Consider the following 12,331-nt stretch of genomic DNA (forward strand, 5'->3'; position numbering starts at 1 on the left):
TCCACCCCCTAAAACTGGGTCATGGAGCCTCATTCCTGACTTAGAAAACCTAATTAAAGGCCTGCCCGACAAGCAAAAGGAATATTATAGGTGGATGGCAACACTCAGAATCAAAGGGGCTAAGGAACCCTCTGAAGTTGCGGAGTTGAGAAACAAGCTACGGCGCACAACCAGGTGGATGCGAATTAACAACGTAACGGTGGTCAGAGCGGATAAGTCTAAGTCATTGGTGCTTATGAAGCGTTCCACTTATGAACGAAATCTAACCGAATATTTTAATCTCACACAGTGCGACAGGGTGGCAGATGATATGGTAGACAAACTGCAATCTAAGGTCAAGAGACTAGCCCGTTCGAAGCTAATTAAACGCCTGGAATTGGGCAACATTGTTGTTGACTCTCCCGACACGCCGAGGCTCTTCGCATTCGCCAAGACACATAAACAAGGTCGGCAATTACGACCGGTGGTGGATAAAGCTAGAGCCCCTATTCGTAAACTCGAAAGGGCCGCACACTCATTGATAGCCCCCCTAATGGAAGGCTACTCGTTCAACATCGCTAACTCTGTGGACCTCATTTCTATCCTTAAGGATCTTCCCTCTCCCCCAAGATTCATCACCGTTTTGGATTTTAAATCTTTATATCCATCACTGGAGCTCCCCCCAGCGTTTTGCGCTCTTAGGGACCTCCTCCTCGGTATTGTTGGAGACCGCACTTTGCACAAACAAGTGCTGGAGATGGCCCATACGCTGTGCTATAACTCGTTCTTCATGTTCAATGGAGCTGTTTACACACAGAAAAGAGGGGTCCCTATGGGGAGCCCAGTAGCTGGAGATTTGTGCGAGATGGTCATCAGACAATTGGAGCAAAAGGTCCAGCCACACTATCTTCCTGACATCATGTTATACAAAAGGTATATCGACGACATCATCATATTATGGAGAAATATACCTGATGTGTCGGCATTCGTGGAAGCGGTTAATGACAACCCTTATGGCTTGACCGTGGAATTGGAACAAGCTAACAGCACTCGGGTCCATTTCTTAGATCTAAACATCAGCATTGAAGGCCCATATATACACACTTCGGTCTACCGTAAACCTGGTACGCCCTCTCTCTACATCCCTGTTGGGTCATGTGACCCATTCCAATACAAGTCCGCCACTTTCAACACGTTAATTAAGAGGGCGTTTTCGCATTCGTTCACTCCAGCAGCACTGGCCACCGAATTGGAGCATGTCAGACGCGTAGCGACCATCCGCGGATACCACACGCTCGTTAATAGATTAGTTAACCGTCACCGTCGCACAGCACGTATTTCCGACATCCGATCGCGTCTCGCCAATCAACCTGAAGAATGAGTCACGGATCCCCGTCACGTATAATCCGTACGTGGCGACGTTATATAAGAAGATTACCCGCAAGCGCCGTATTAAGATCGCATACAGAAGACGTCCCACCATCTTGGACACACTCCGTAACGGGAAGGATCCCCCCGACCCCAACAGACTTCCAGGCGTTTATTCCATTCCTCTTAAGGATCACAGGTTTGACAGAAACCTTGTTTACATCGGCTCAACCAAGAGATCCTTGGGGATCAGATTACGTGAACACAATGCTGATATTCTGCATGAGAGAGATTCTACGGCACTCTCAACTTACGCCACCGATCCGGACATCGAAGCGGCCCTCAACCAAGCCAGGCTTATCATCGCATCGCCTCACCCTGAGCATCTGAGGTGGTTGGAGGCTATCTCCATTTACAAACACAGCCGCACCGCCACCTGCATTAACTATAAAGAGGAACTCAATTTGTCCACCGCCTGGCAGACCCTCATCGACACGGACCTTTAATCACCATCTACTCGCATCGTATGCGCATGTCTGACCAGCTGCATCGTGAAGCATTCGATTTCGGTTTAAAAATAACTCGTTCTTTTATTCGATCTGCGTTTTTACCGTCTGAAGAAGAACTACAAAGTTCGAAAACGTTAACGGAAATTTTTCGTTTTGTGTCTAACACCGGTAAAAGGTTCCAGAAAGTGTTGTTCACTCACTATCAACTTTTAACCTTCCTCTTAATGCTAAAACTACTTAACCCACCTCCCCCTACCACTACTCTCTTCAACCATTAACATTTTTTAAAAAATTATTGCCAAGTCCAGCTATAATTGATAGAATTAATGTGAGAAGTCTTCGTTTTAAAATTTAGTATTTTTAAAAAATGGCCTTAAGTTATTTTATGCTAAATACAAACAAAAACTTGAGTGTAACAAAAAAAATCCAAGTTGAAATCTATAAGAAAATGTATAAAAATCCTATGCGGTTTTTTACTTGCAGACTTGTGTAATTAAATATTTACTTCCTGTTAAATTCACATATACACATTGCACTATATACTTGCTATACCTTATTTTTACCATTTATCACAAGTGAATAAAAATTTTACAAAACATACTTTGCTGACATTCCAAACTTTGTATTTATTTCTGAATGTTAATTAAAGTGGCCTATTTCAGGTTTTTAGCCAAGAACGTTAGTTTCATTGTTTAATTCCAGCAGAAACAGTTAATAAATTTACAAAGTCATACATTCTACAATGTTTTTGTAATTGTCTTCAGACAAATAAAAATTTACTTCCAACACTGTGTGTGTGGAAAATAGCATATTATGCTTAATATTAATGCAAATCTGCATCTCACCAAAGTCAATAAATAATGTGATATTTATTAATAAAATGAATTCACCTTACGAAAAAAGTTGTAATTAAATTGTAAAATGCATAATTTATAACAAAGATAATGTTTTTACATGTTGGAGAACTATGTTCAAAATTGAAAACTATACCAAAATGTACGACGACATTTTAATAATGTATTAGTAAATGATATTTTAGTATGTCATAAAATGTAGACTTACCGGCTTTTGGTTCCACCGTCACGTTTAAGTCCTTTCCGACAAACACGAAACGTCCTCCCGTGAAGTCCTTGTTGTAATCGTTCAAGTAGATTAATGACGTGTAGTGAAAGGACGGATATGTTTCCTATGGCACATTTGAAAAAGTATATAAATGCCAGTGCTAATTTAATAACATTTACATAATATTTAATCAATACTTTAACAATTTGTATACAGACTGAAACACTATTAAATGTTTGACAAAGGATAAGTCATTTACTAATTTACATGAAACGTTTAAGCATTTTTTGAAAGATTTGACAATGGTCAGCAGTCAACTGCACAAAATATCTACTTTTGTCATTTTCCAGCCGAGTAGTACAGTAAAAGAACTTGTTTGTCAATAACTTGGTTTTGCTAGTACAAACGATTAAAAATATGATTGCAACAATAATATTGGAATCTTCTTCGGATGATATCTGATCTCCAAAGATCATACATAGCCAAATGATTGCCTTAAATACTCAGACTATAAATCTGCTATTTTTAATAATTAATACCAAGTAATTTGCTACTAGAGGTAGATGGTGCCTAATGACTACATCTAGTAGCAAATAAAATAACTTCATTGCAGTGCATTCTTGCTGATACAAATTCCACTTAATTCTAATTAAATTTGTTCATTTTATCTCTAAATATTCCCTCAAAAACAAAATCTCTATTGTTTTGTTTAATACAAATATATTTAAATGGTCTCTTGACACTTTTAACATATTTGTATTTGTAAAAAATAAATTGTTAATAATTAAAGTTTTTAAATAACAAAAAATTTATGCAATAAACTCTCCATAATTCCTTTTTGACTTCAGTTTCTTTATACACTCATTACCACAAAAAATTAGCACACCAAGGAGTTGTTGTTGTATTGAGGCAAAACTTGCCATGCAGATAAGTCTCAAAGCAGGTATGGAAATGATTAGAGTTATATCGTGATGGCTCATTAATGCTCTCTGCTGGCATCATGCAAAGTGTCCCCCCCTTGGCCTATAAAAAAGTGCCCAAAGGCATCTTGTCTGTAGTTTACCTGTTGCAGAGAGATGCTGGATATTTCACTAGAGATGTCTTTAAGTCATAATCAAAGACCATGTGAACAACTAACTGAGTTTGAGAGGGGAAGGATGGTCATCTCACTGAATAGCCTGCCACCTAAGCCATTCTGACAACACTGTAAGGAGGTGTTGAGATCAGTGGATGAGAGAGAGCTTGTGCATGCAGCACTCAGGATCAAGATGCCCTCATTAGACCATTAGCCAAAGCTGAGAGGACCAGGCAGTCCTCTTGGCTAGTGGTCACTGCCGAAGGTATCATTGTTCACCATCCAGGCACAAGTGGAGCCATCATTACAGACCTGTGTCTGTTTGTACCATTTCAAAGAGCTGGGGTGAGGAACATTTGGTATCATGGCAGCCATTACATGCACTACTCTTGACACCACCCATCATCACCTCCGTTTAGAGTGGTTTTTCTCCCAATAGAATTGGACCACAATGGAATGAACCAAGTCGTTTACAGTGACAAACATGGCCATTGTCAATGCCAGTCTGAATATGTGTCTGGAAGCTCTAGAAGCCTGGTGATGAATGCCTCAATTCTACATATGCTTTGGAGCAGCACACCACCCCACAGCTGGCATGATGATCTGGGGTGCCATTACATATGACAGCCAGTCATCTACAGGGTTTGTCCAATAAGTATCGAGACTGATTTTTTTCCTGCCAATGGGAAGGGGTGGAAGACGGTTTCTATGGGCAAGATCGGTGGTGGGAATGTAACGTAAGCTACGAGACCCAGCTCAGTTGTCTCTGAACCTTTGGAGTGTGTAGATTGCATCTGAAGTGAAAGTACGTTTAGTGCTCGGATCGAGAGTCAAGATGCAGCAAATCATCGAGCAGCATTTTGCCATCAAATTTTATGTTAAATCGAACAAATCCACCACTGAGACTTTGGATATGATCCGTGAGGCTTACAAGGATGAAGCCATGTCCAGAACGCATGTTTTTGAGTGGCATAAAAAATTCAAAGATGGCTGGCAGATGTCAAAGACGAACAACATGCTGGATGTCTCATGTGACCCAAACCGATGAAAATGTGGTCAAAGTGCAAGAACTTTTGAGGATTAGGATCTGCTGCATCCAAAAGGAGATCGCTGATACTGGGATGCTCCATCATGACAATGCGCCCAGTCACATGTTGCTAATTGTGAGAGAGGCACTGGCCAAACACAACATGTTAATGCTGCCCCAACCACCCTACAGTCCAGATGTGGCTCCCCTGATGTCTTTTTTTTGTTCCCTCGTATCAAAGGAGCCTGAAAGGACATCTTTTGGGACGATTGAGGTGGTCCAAGTGGCTTCGACAGGGTGCCTGAACAGCCCTGTAGTTGCTGCCTTCCAGGAGGCATACAAAGACTGGAAAAAGTGTTGGCAGAAGTGTATTGATGCAGGAGGATTATATTTTGAAGATTATTAGCTCACTGTACATATATCTTCAATAAATTTCTTTTTATGACTTCAGTCCCAATATTTATTGGACAAACCCTGTATAGTAGTGATCCAAAGGACAGCCCAGCAATATTTAACCAACACATGTGACTGCAAGATGTCATTATTGTGGCAGGGCCAAGAGCCATTTTCCAACATGAGAATGCTCGACCACACATGGCAAGGGTGTCATAGGACTGTCTCTGCCACATTGCCACCAATCAAACATATCTGAGATCATCTGAGATGCCAAGTTGGACAGCCTAGGAGTTTGACCGAACTAGAGGACCACTTGCAGCAACTGTGGAGTGAGATACTGCAGGAGACCATATGGCACCTGTATGCCAACATGCTTGTTAGTATCACATTGTGTATTCACACTAGAGGTGGCTCAACAGTGTATTAGAACTTCCTTTCAATTGTAGGTTTTGCTGCAATAAATTGTTTTGCTTTCATTTTGTAATCACTTATGTCACCTTTACAATTTTGTTTGATTCCAACAAATCCTTCTTAGTGTACTAATTTTTATGGTAATGAGTGTATATAAGTTATCCTATACAATAATTAGTTCAGATTAGCAAAAGTATACTGCATTAACAGTTATGCTGCTTTTTTAGCATAAGAGGAGTTCAGTAGAAAGACAATGATTTCACAGAAGCTTATTCAAGTTTTATATTAACTTTTTCCCCTGATTTTTTAATGTTATCATGAAAAATTCACTCATTTTTATGATGAAAGTTCTGAAAAAAAAATTTGGCATTATTTGATACTTTACTACTACAGTAGGAGCATTGATTATCCGACTTAATTGGGGACTGGGGTTGGTCGGATAACTGAAAAGTATGAAAAAATACATTATTAGTATAGTGTATTAGGCCTGGTTTAAATACTAGCCTCCTTTTCATGGTCGAGCCAGTGCTGCCAGCTAAAACATGCAAAAATTTAACAAAAATAATATTAAAGTAGCCGAGACATAACCAAATATCGTAGCGCCGCATCACTACCGGACATTTGAATTTGCTGACTAGAACACAGTCGGTTAATCAGGGGTCGGATAATTGATGCTCTACTGTATATGTATAAATGCACCGATACTTTTAGTCACGTATTTAAATTACTTTTTTTAGTAAGTTTATTTGAAACCATGATAGAATACAGCTTGAACCTCATACCAAATATATAAAATATTTGGGCTGCAATTTCAAAAAGTTGTAGACCTATAAATTCCCACTGTTGTCTATCTGTCTGCCCTTCCTTATCTCGAGAACAGAGTTAGATACATGAAAATCGAGACCAAATATGGAAGGATTAGGGGCAGGACGCCCCGATTAACTATATACAAACTTCTGGTTTGCACCAGAAGTCACGTTATTTCAATTCAAAAATTTCCCCTAAAAGGAGTTAGATAGATGACTGACACAACACTATTGCACTATTGCTAACAGGAAAAGTATTATGTACAGGGGCAAGACACTACTAATCTGAGGTGGAGAACATTGTTACAATGCCAGGCTGAAATTTTTAATGTCAGAATAAAATAATTGCTCATATATATTACAAAATTTAATATTGACTGAAGACAGTTCCATTCTATTTCATATAAATACTGTAGTTACGTTATACAAATTTTTAACAATTTATTATAGTTATTAAAAATTGATAAGTATTTATTTTTATGATATGCACGAAAGCCATACCTTATCGACGTGGATGTGCCAGTACTCGTCATGAACGGTTTTTGGTGGACGATTTGTCATTTGAGAAAAAAATGTCGGATGTGTGAGATATAAATACTGAGGTATAATCCCAAATTTAAAAGCAATAATTTCTTTTATTTTATTCTTTACATTTCTAAATAAAAATAAGAACCAGAATAATTTTAATTGTAAGAATATTGAAATTTTACATCATTAAAATTAAAAATAAAAAAATTCAAACCTATATACTTGGAAATCTTGATGCGTAAAAACATTCAAATTATTTTCTTTCATTAATCTATAAAAAACAAGATAAACAAAAGATTAAAATTTAAGTTATTTATTTAAAAATTGTATTCTTTAACTTTTTAATAAATTTAAATTGTAAATTAAAGGCGTCTCCACAAAGGATGCCACAAAGGTACAGTATAGTACATTGGTGGTCTAACCAGACAAATAAGCAGAGACAGACAATCCCATACTCTTGGGTACCCATTGAAAAGGAGGCAGAGATCTACATAGACTGGAAGAGGTAGAAACTAGCTTCCACCAAGATCCTATTCCAACTTGCCAGCTCAATCACCTAACACCATCGAAACCTTAACTATTTCCTGCAATTCATTATAAGTGAATTTTATTTTGACTAACAATTTTTAAACGAGGGTAATTGCAAGAAATCAGTGTTAACCAATAAGTTTTTGAAAAGTTACACAATTTTAATTATACAATTTAATTAATGACCAAAAGTTACTTCTGTAACAATTCTACAATTTTTTTTGAGTTTGTTTCTGTCAAACATATATGCATTCCTCTCTAGCCATTTGATAAGTGACCAAACAAAATTAAATGACTTTATTCCTAAATAAATATGTAATTTCGAAGATTTTTTACTCTGATTTGTAAATCAAAGAAGATAAATCACGACTGATAATTTTTAAGAGATGACATAGTTTCAAGTTAGAGATTGCCAAAATTGAAAAAGAATAAGTGCTATACAAAGATTTTTTACAAAATTTTTGTTCTATAAAATATACAGTGACCAAAAGTCAGTAACAATTGTGAAGATTAAACTGCTATCCTATTCAAACTTCACAAAAATTGCTCTTGTTTGAATAAAAATAAGAAAAAATTTATGAGTTATAAATTTTGTAAGAGCAGCTTGTATTGCAATACAAAATATAGCAATTAATCAATTTCTGTAGTTTACATTGTGGTGTTCAGACTATGATGAAAGAAGTTTTCTATGCATTTAAAAATAATCTGAATTGTCAAATTAATTTTTATTTATTTTTTTTATTGACAAGACTATGTCTTGTTTATAAAATCGTACTGCCGTTTTATTACCAGCTTAGAGGTATGAAGGAGTACGCCAGGAGTTGCAATTTGGCACAGAGTGTTAGTTGCCCAAATCATTTGCACATAAAAAAATCCAGACTTGTAGGTAGTCAGGGGACTGAAGAACTGAGTCAAAATAAAATACAAAATGGCGACCCTCTTCTACAAACAGGAGAAACAGGCACCTCATCCCACCGAAGTCAGGTAGAGAGATTATCACCCACAGTCATTCTAAGAAGTGAACTCTGACCTTAGAAAATACTACATGTTCAGTCCTATGTTAAATAAAACTTGTAATCTAATTTTGTAAATTTGGAAGTGCTTCAAATATGACGTTAAAATAGTTTTATGTCGTTACAAGTCGGTTTTTTTAACATTATCTGGTATAGTAAAATCGTGGAACCGATAAAAATTTGCATGTAGGGCAGATGGTGCCATCACGTGACCTTCGCCCTTTGACCTCATTTTACTCCTAAATTCTAATGAGGAGAGACACCTTTTTACTTCATTTAGTTGACCTTTCGATTCGACAGCCGTGCTGATCTTGGATATATATTATATCTTGATACTATTGTAAATATCACGTAGCCGATACAAATTAAGTAAATTATCGATTTCTCAGTTAATTTTTACTGGTAGAACAAAAGACACAGAACACGTGGTCGAGGTCAACGTGGACATCGCGGACAAGGTAGAATGTGCCACGTACAAATTTTAGCCGCGCCACTAAAGACATTATATTTGGGTTGCCGTTACATCCAATGAGGTTATAATTGGATTAAACTGTATATTGTTTGTGCAAAATAAAATAAAATAATTTTGGACGATACAATAGCCACGATTATTTTTTCAAAAACGGGAAATTTTTGTTACGTACGGACAAAAATTCAACCCTGGCCATCATGCAATGAAAAGAAATTCCGACATTCGATAGGGTATACCTGGATAGGTTAATTTCACCGAAAATGCATCGTGGACGACCTCGTGGTCGTGGCCGGCGAAGTTTGAACGATTGCACTCAAAACCAGCGATACCAAAGGAGATTGGAGAATGAAAACGAGACCCACTTGAGCGTCAAAGTGATTCCGCTTAGTAGTGAGTCTCCGAGACATAGTCTTGTCCCAAATACGGCTTTGCTGTTTTACTTGTTAACATAATAATATTACTTGACATCAAAATAGTTGTTCATAATTCACAAATACTCAAAATGTTTGTAAAAAAAAAAAAAATGAATTATTAAATAAATTTGTAATATTGAACAGATTATAACAGAAATGGAAATTGTTTAAAGCTGGGAAAAACTATAAATTTAAGATTTTAAGCATAAACACTTACTGGTAAACATTGACGAATGAGCTACCTTGAGATATGGCTCCGGAATGTAAATCTAGAATTGATGCTCCTCCTGAAGACTTGCTTAATGAAAGGCCTTTCTTAGCTATTCTATAAAAAAGAGGAAAAAAAACAGTAAGAATTGAATGTAAAAAATGTGAAAATGGAAATACTATATACTATTAATTAATTCTGTTATTATATGTAATATTACAATACTGAAATAAATTCATTTGTCCAAATTTTATTTTGTTAAAACTAAATGGATCAAATTTGAAACACAGTCAAACCTCAGGTTTTGAACAACTCAGTTTACAAACAAAATTTTGAACTCATTTTTGACCTGATTGTCTTATGATAACTTGGTTGCCAAACAAGCTACTTGGCAGAACCGATCATTGACGATCAACTTCCTAAACTTCCTATGTTAAAGAAAGTCGACAACCCGATCAATCAACGACAGGACTACTGATTCAAAAATTAGTGGCACCAAGATTGCCTCATGTCACAATACGAATCATCAATGACATCGATGTTTAACCTGGTGCTACTTGTGGTCGTATTTGTAACACTATTACTTGAGAGTGAGTACAGTGTTCATCCTATACATTTTTGTATTTTTAATGATTTGTTGTGAGAAATTTTACATAAATCAGGAAGTTTTGTTATGAATAATACACATTTTAATGTTTATCTTACTTTACTTCAGTTAGAATACATTAAAAGTAATTTTGATATATAACAAAAAATAAAATCTGATCAGAATGAAAAAACTGAAATATGATATCTGACATTATTGTTAAACTTAATAGTATAATTTCTATTCAAGTTCTGAATCTGTTTAGTTTGGATTTTTAAAATGGCATCGTTTGCAGATTGTTATTATGTGGTATCTGCAGATCGGCACAGAAGGCTACATTTTACACTCTTGGAGCTGTTTTTTTATTCTTTTTTTGGACAATAGGCACACTTTTCTCCTGATACAGATGTTTGCCTGTGGAGGATCTGGTTTCTTTCTCAATGCTTCCAGGAGTTTCATATGGAGCTCCTCACTGTCATTGTCTGCAAGGAAGGAGCCTACATTATTATCTTCCCCAGACTCCTCATCAAGCCATTATAGTAACATTTCATCACATTTTTTGATATTAGGTACATACAATATCACTTTTCAATTAGAATCATACTACTTCAAATGCGAAAAAAACAAAATATAGGCTTATTTATGGTGCGTGCTGTGTTAACCTGTCAAACACGACTAAAACAAAGGCAGCACTGAAACTGTTAGCAATGACTATTATTTCTGATTCCAGTATCTTGTTAAAGGAGATACTCAGGAAGGAAGGTAAATGAGAATTTGGCCACAAAACTTCCAAGAAGCCTGAGTTACATGCATTTGAAAATGAAAAGTGAGCGCAGCCCTCACCCTCGAGTAACAGCGGGTTAAATTTACATTCCAATGTGCATGGAAAAAAAATGCTATTTCTGGTTTTTGGTATATGCCGCAGTTGAATTTAAATCAAATTAATTAATAAAAACCATGTTAATTGATATTAATGTAATATAAATGACATTCAAGAAGTCTTAAATGAGTTTAAGTTAAATTAAATGACAAAAATTTATTGACATATTAATATTAATTAATATTAGGTAGCCAGTTAATTAAAACTAAAACTAAAAGTAATAAAATAATAATTAAAACTCTGACCTTTACACAAACAAAAATTAAAAATAAAATCAAAATTAATTAATTTAAATTAAAACTGATATCAAATCAATTGAAACATAATACTTCAAGACAGACAACAAGTAGTTTATTCTACATGCTCTGATTGATATTTTATTCAGGTAGAGAATATATATATATAATAATATATTATATTGCCTTTTTAGGCATTTTTATAAATGAAATACAGCTAAAAAGGTAAAAGAAAATGGTTTTGTTTTGGAGATCAGGAACAGATTAATCCATTTTGTATTGTTTCTTATGGGAAAATTTGTTTTAGTTTTAGAACAAATCAAGTCTGAAACCCGAGGTTTGACAGTATAATAAACATTTGGATTAATACAAAATAATTTCAAATTTTATCAATGTATAAATAATTTTTTTATTAAAGTAAGTAGTATATACTAATAAACAACACAAATTACTTTATTTCAATCATTTAATTAGCCAGATTATAGCCCGATATTTAAGGAGATCGTTGGTTATTTCTAATAAACAACATTAATGTTAATAGTTCCATAAAAAATGCATTAAATAAATTTTCAGTTTCTGATTATATATCATTAAAAAAAGAATGTCAAGCATTTCTCCATATATTTTGAAAGACAAAGATAATTACAGAAACAAGATCCAAGGCATGGTGTGACTTAAATTCCAGAAATGAGTTTTTGACTACAGATGATCTAACAGGTAATAAAAGCCACGTGTTAGACTCTGCTAGAGTCAAATCTAAACAGTGGCACAAATAGTGGAATGTAAAGTATAATTTACATGACATAGCCAAAGAAATCATTGTTCTAGTTTCTT

The 12,331-nt window shown here is 35.5% G+C and overlaps 1 protein-coding gene across 2 annotated transcripts in view; it reads right to left on the reverse strand.

Annotated features, from left to right (window-relative positions):
• The window catches only part of LOC136976959 (2-oxoglutarate and iron-dependent oxygenase domain-containing protein 3-like), a 43,136-nt gene that overhangs the window by 7,584 nt on the left and 23,221 nt on the right, over positions 1–12,331 (reverse strand). For both annotated transcript variants that reach the window (XM_067272363.1, XM_067272362.1), the window contains exons 4-7: positions 9,805–9,912; positions 7,376–7,432; positions 7,135–7,288; positions 2,919–3,042 (exon numbers count right to left, since the gene is read on the reverse strand). In XM_067272363.1, the coding sequence (XP_067128464.1) occupies positions 2,919–3,042; positions 7,135–7,288; positions 7,376–7,432; positions 9,805–9,912 (443 nt within the window). The remainder of the gene's footprint in view (positions 1–2,918; positions 3,043–7,134; positions 7,289–7,375; positions 7,433–9,804; positions 9,913–12,331) is intronic.

Source organism: Centruroides vittatus, unplaced genomic scaffold (genome assembly GCF_030686945.1).
Source record: "Centruroides vittatus isolate TY-2023 unplaced genomic scaffold, ASM3068694v2 contig_436, whole genome shotgun sequence".
NCBI lineage: Eukaryota > Metazoa > Arthropoda > Arachnida > Scorpiones > Buthidae > Centruroides > Centruroides vittatus.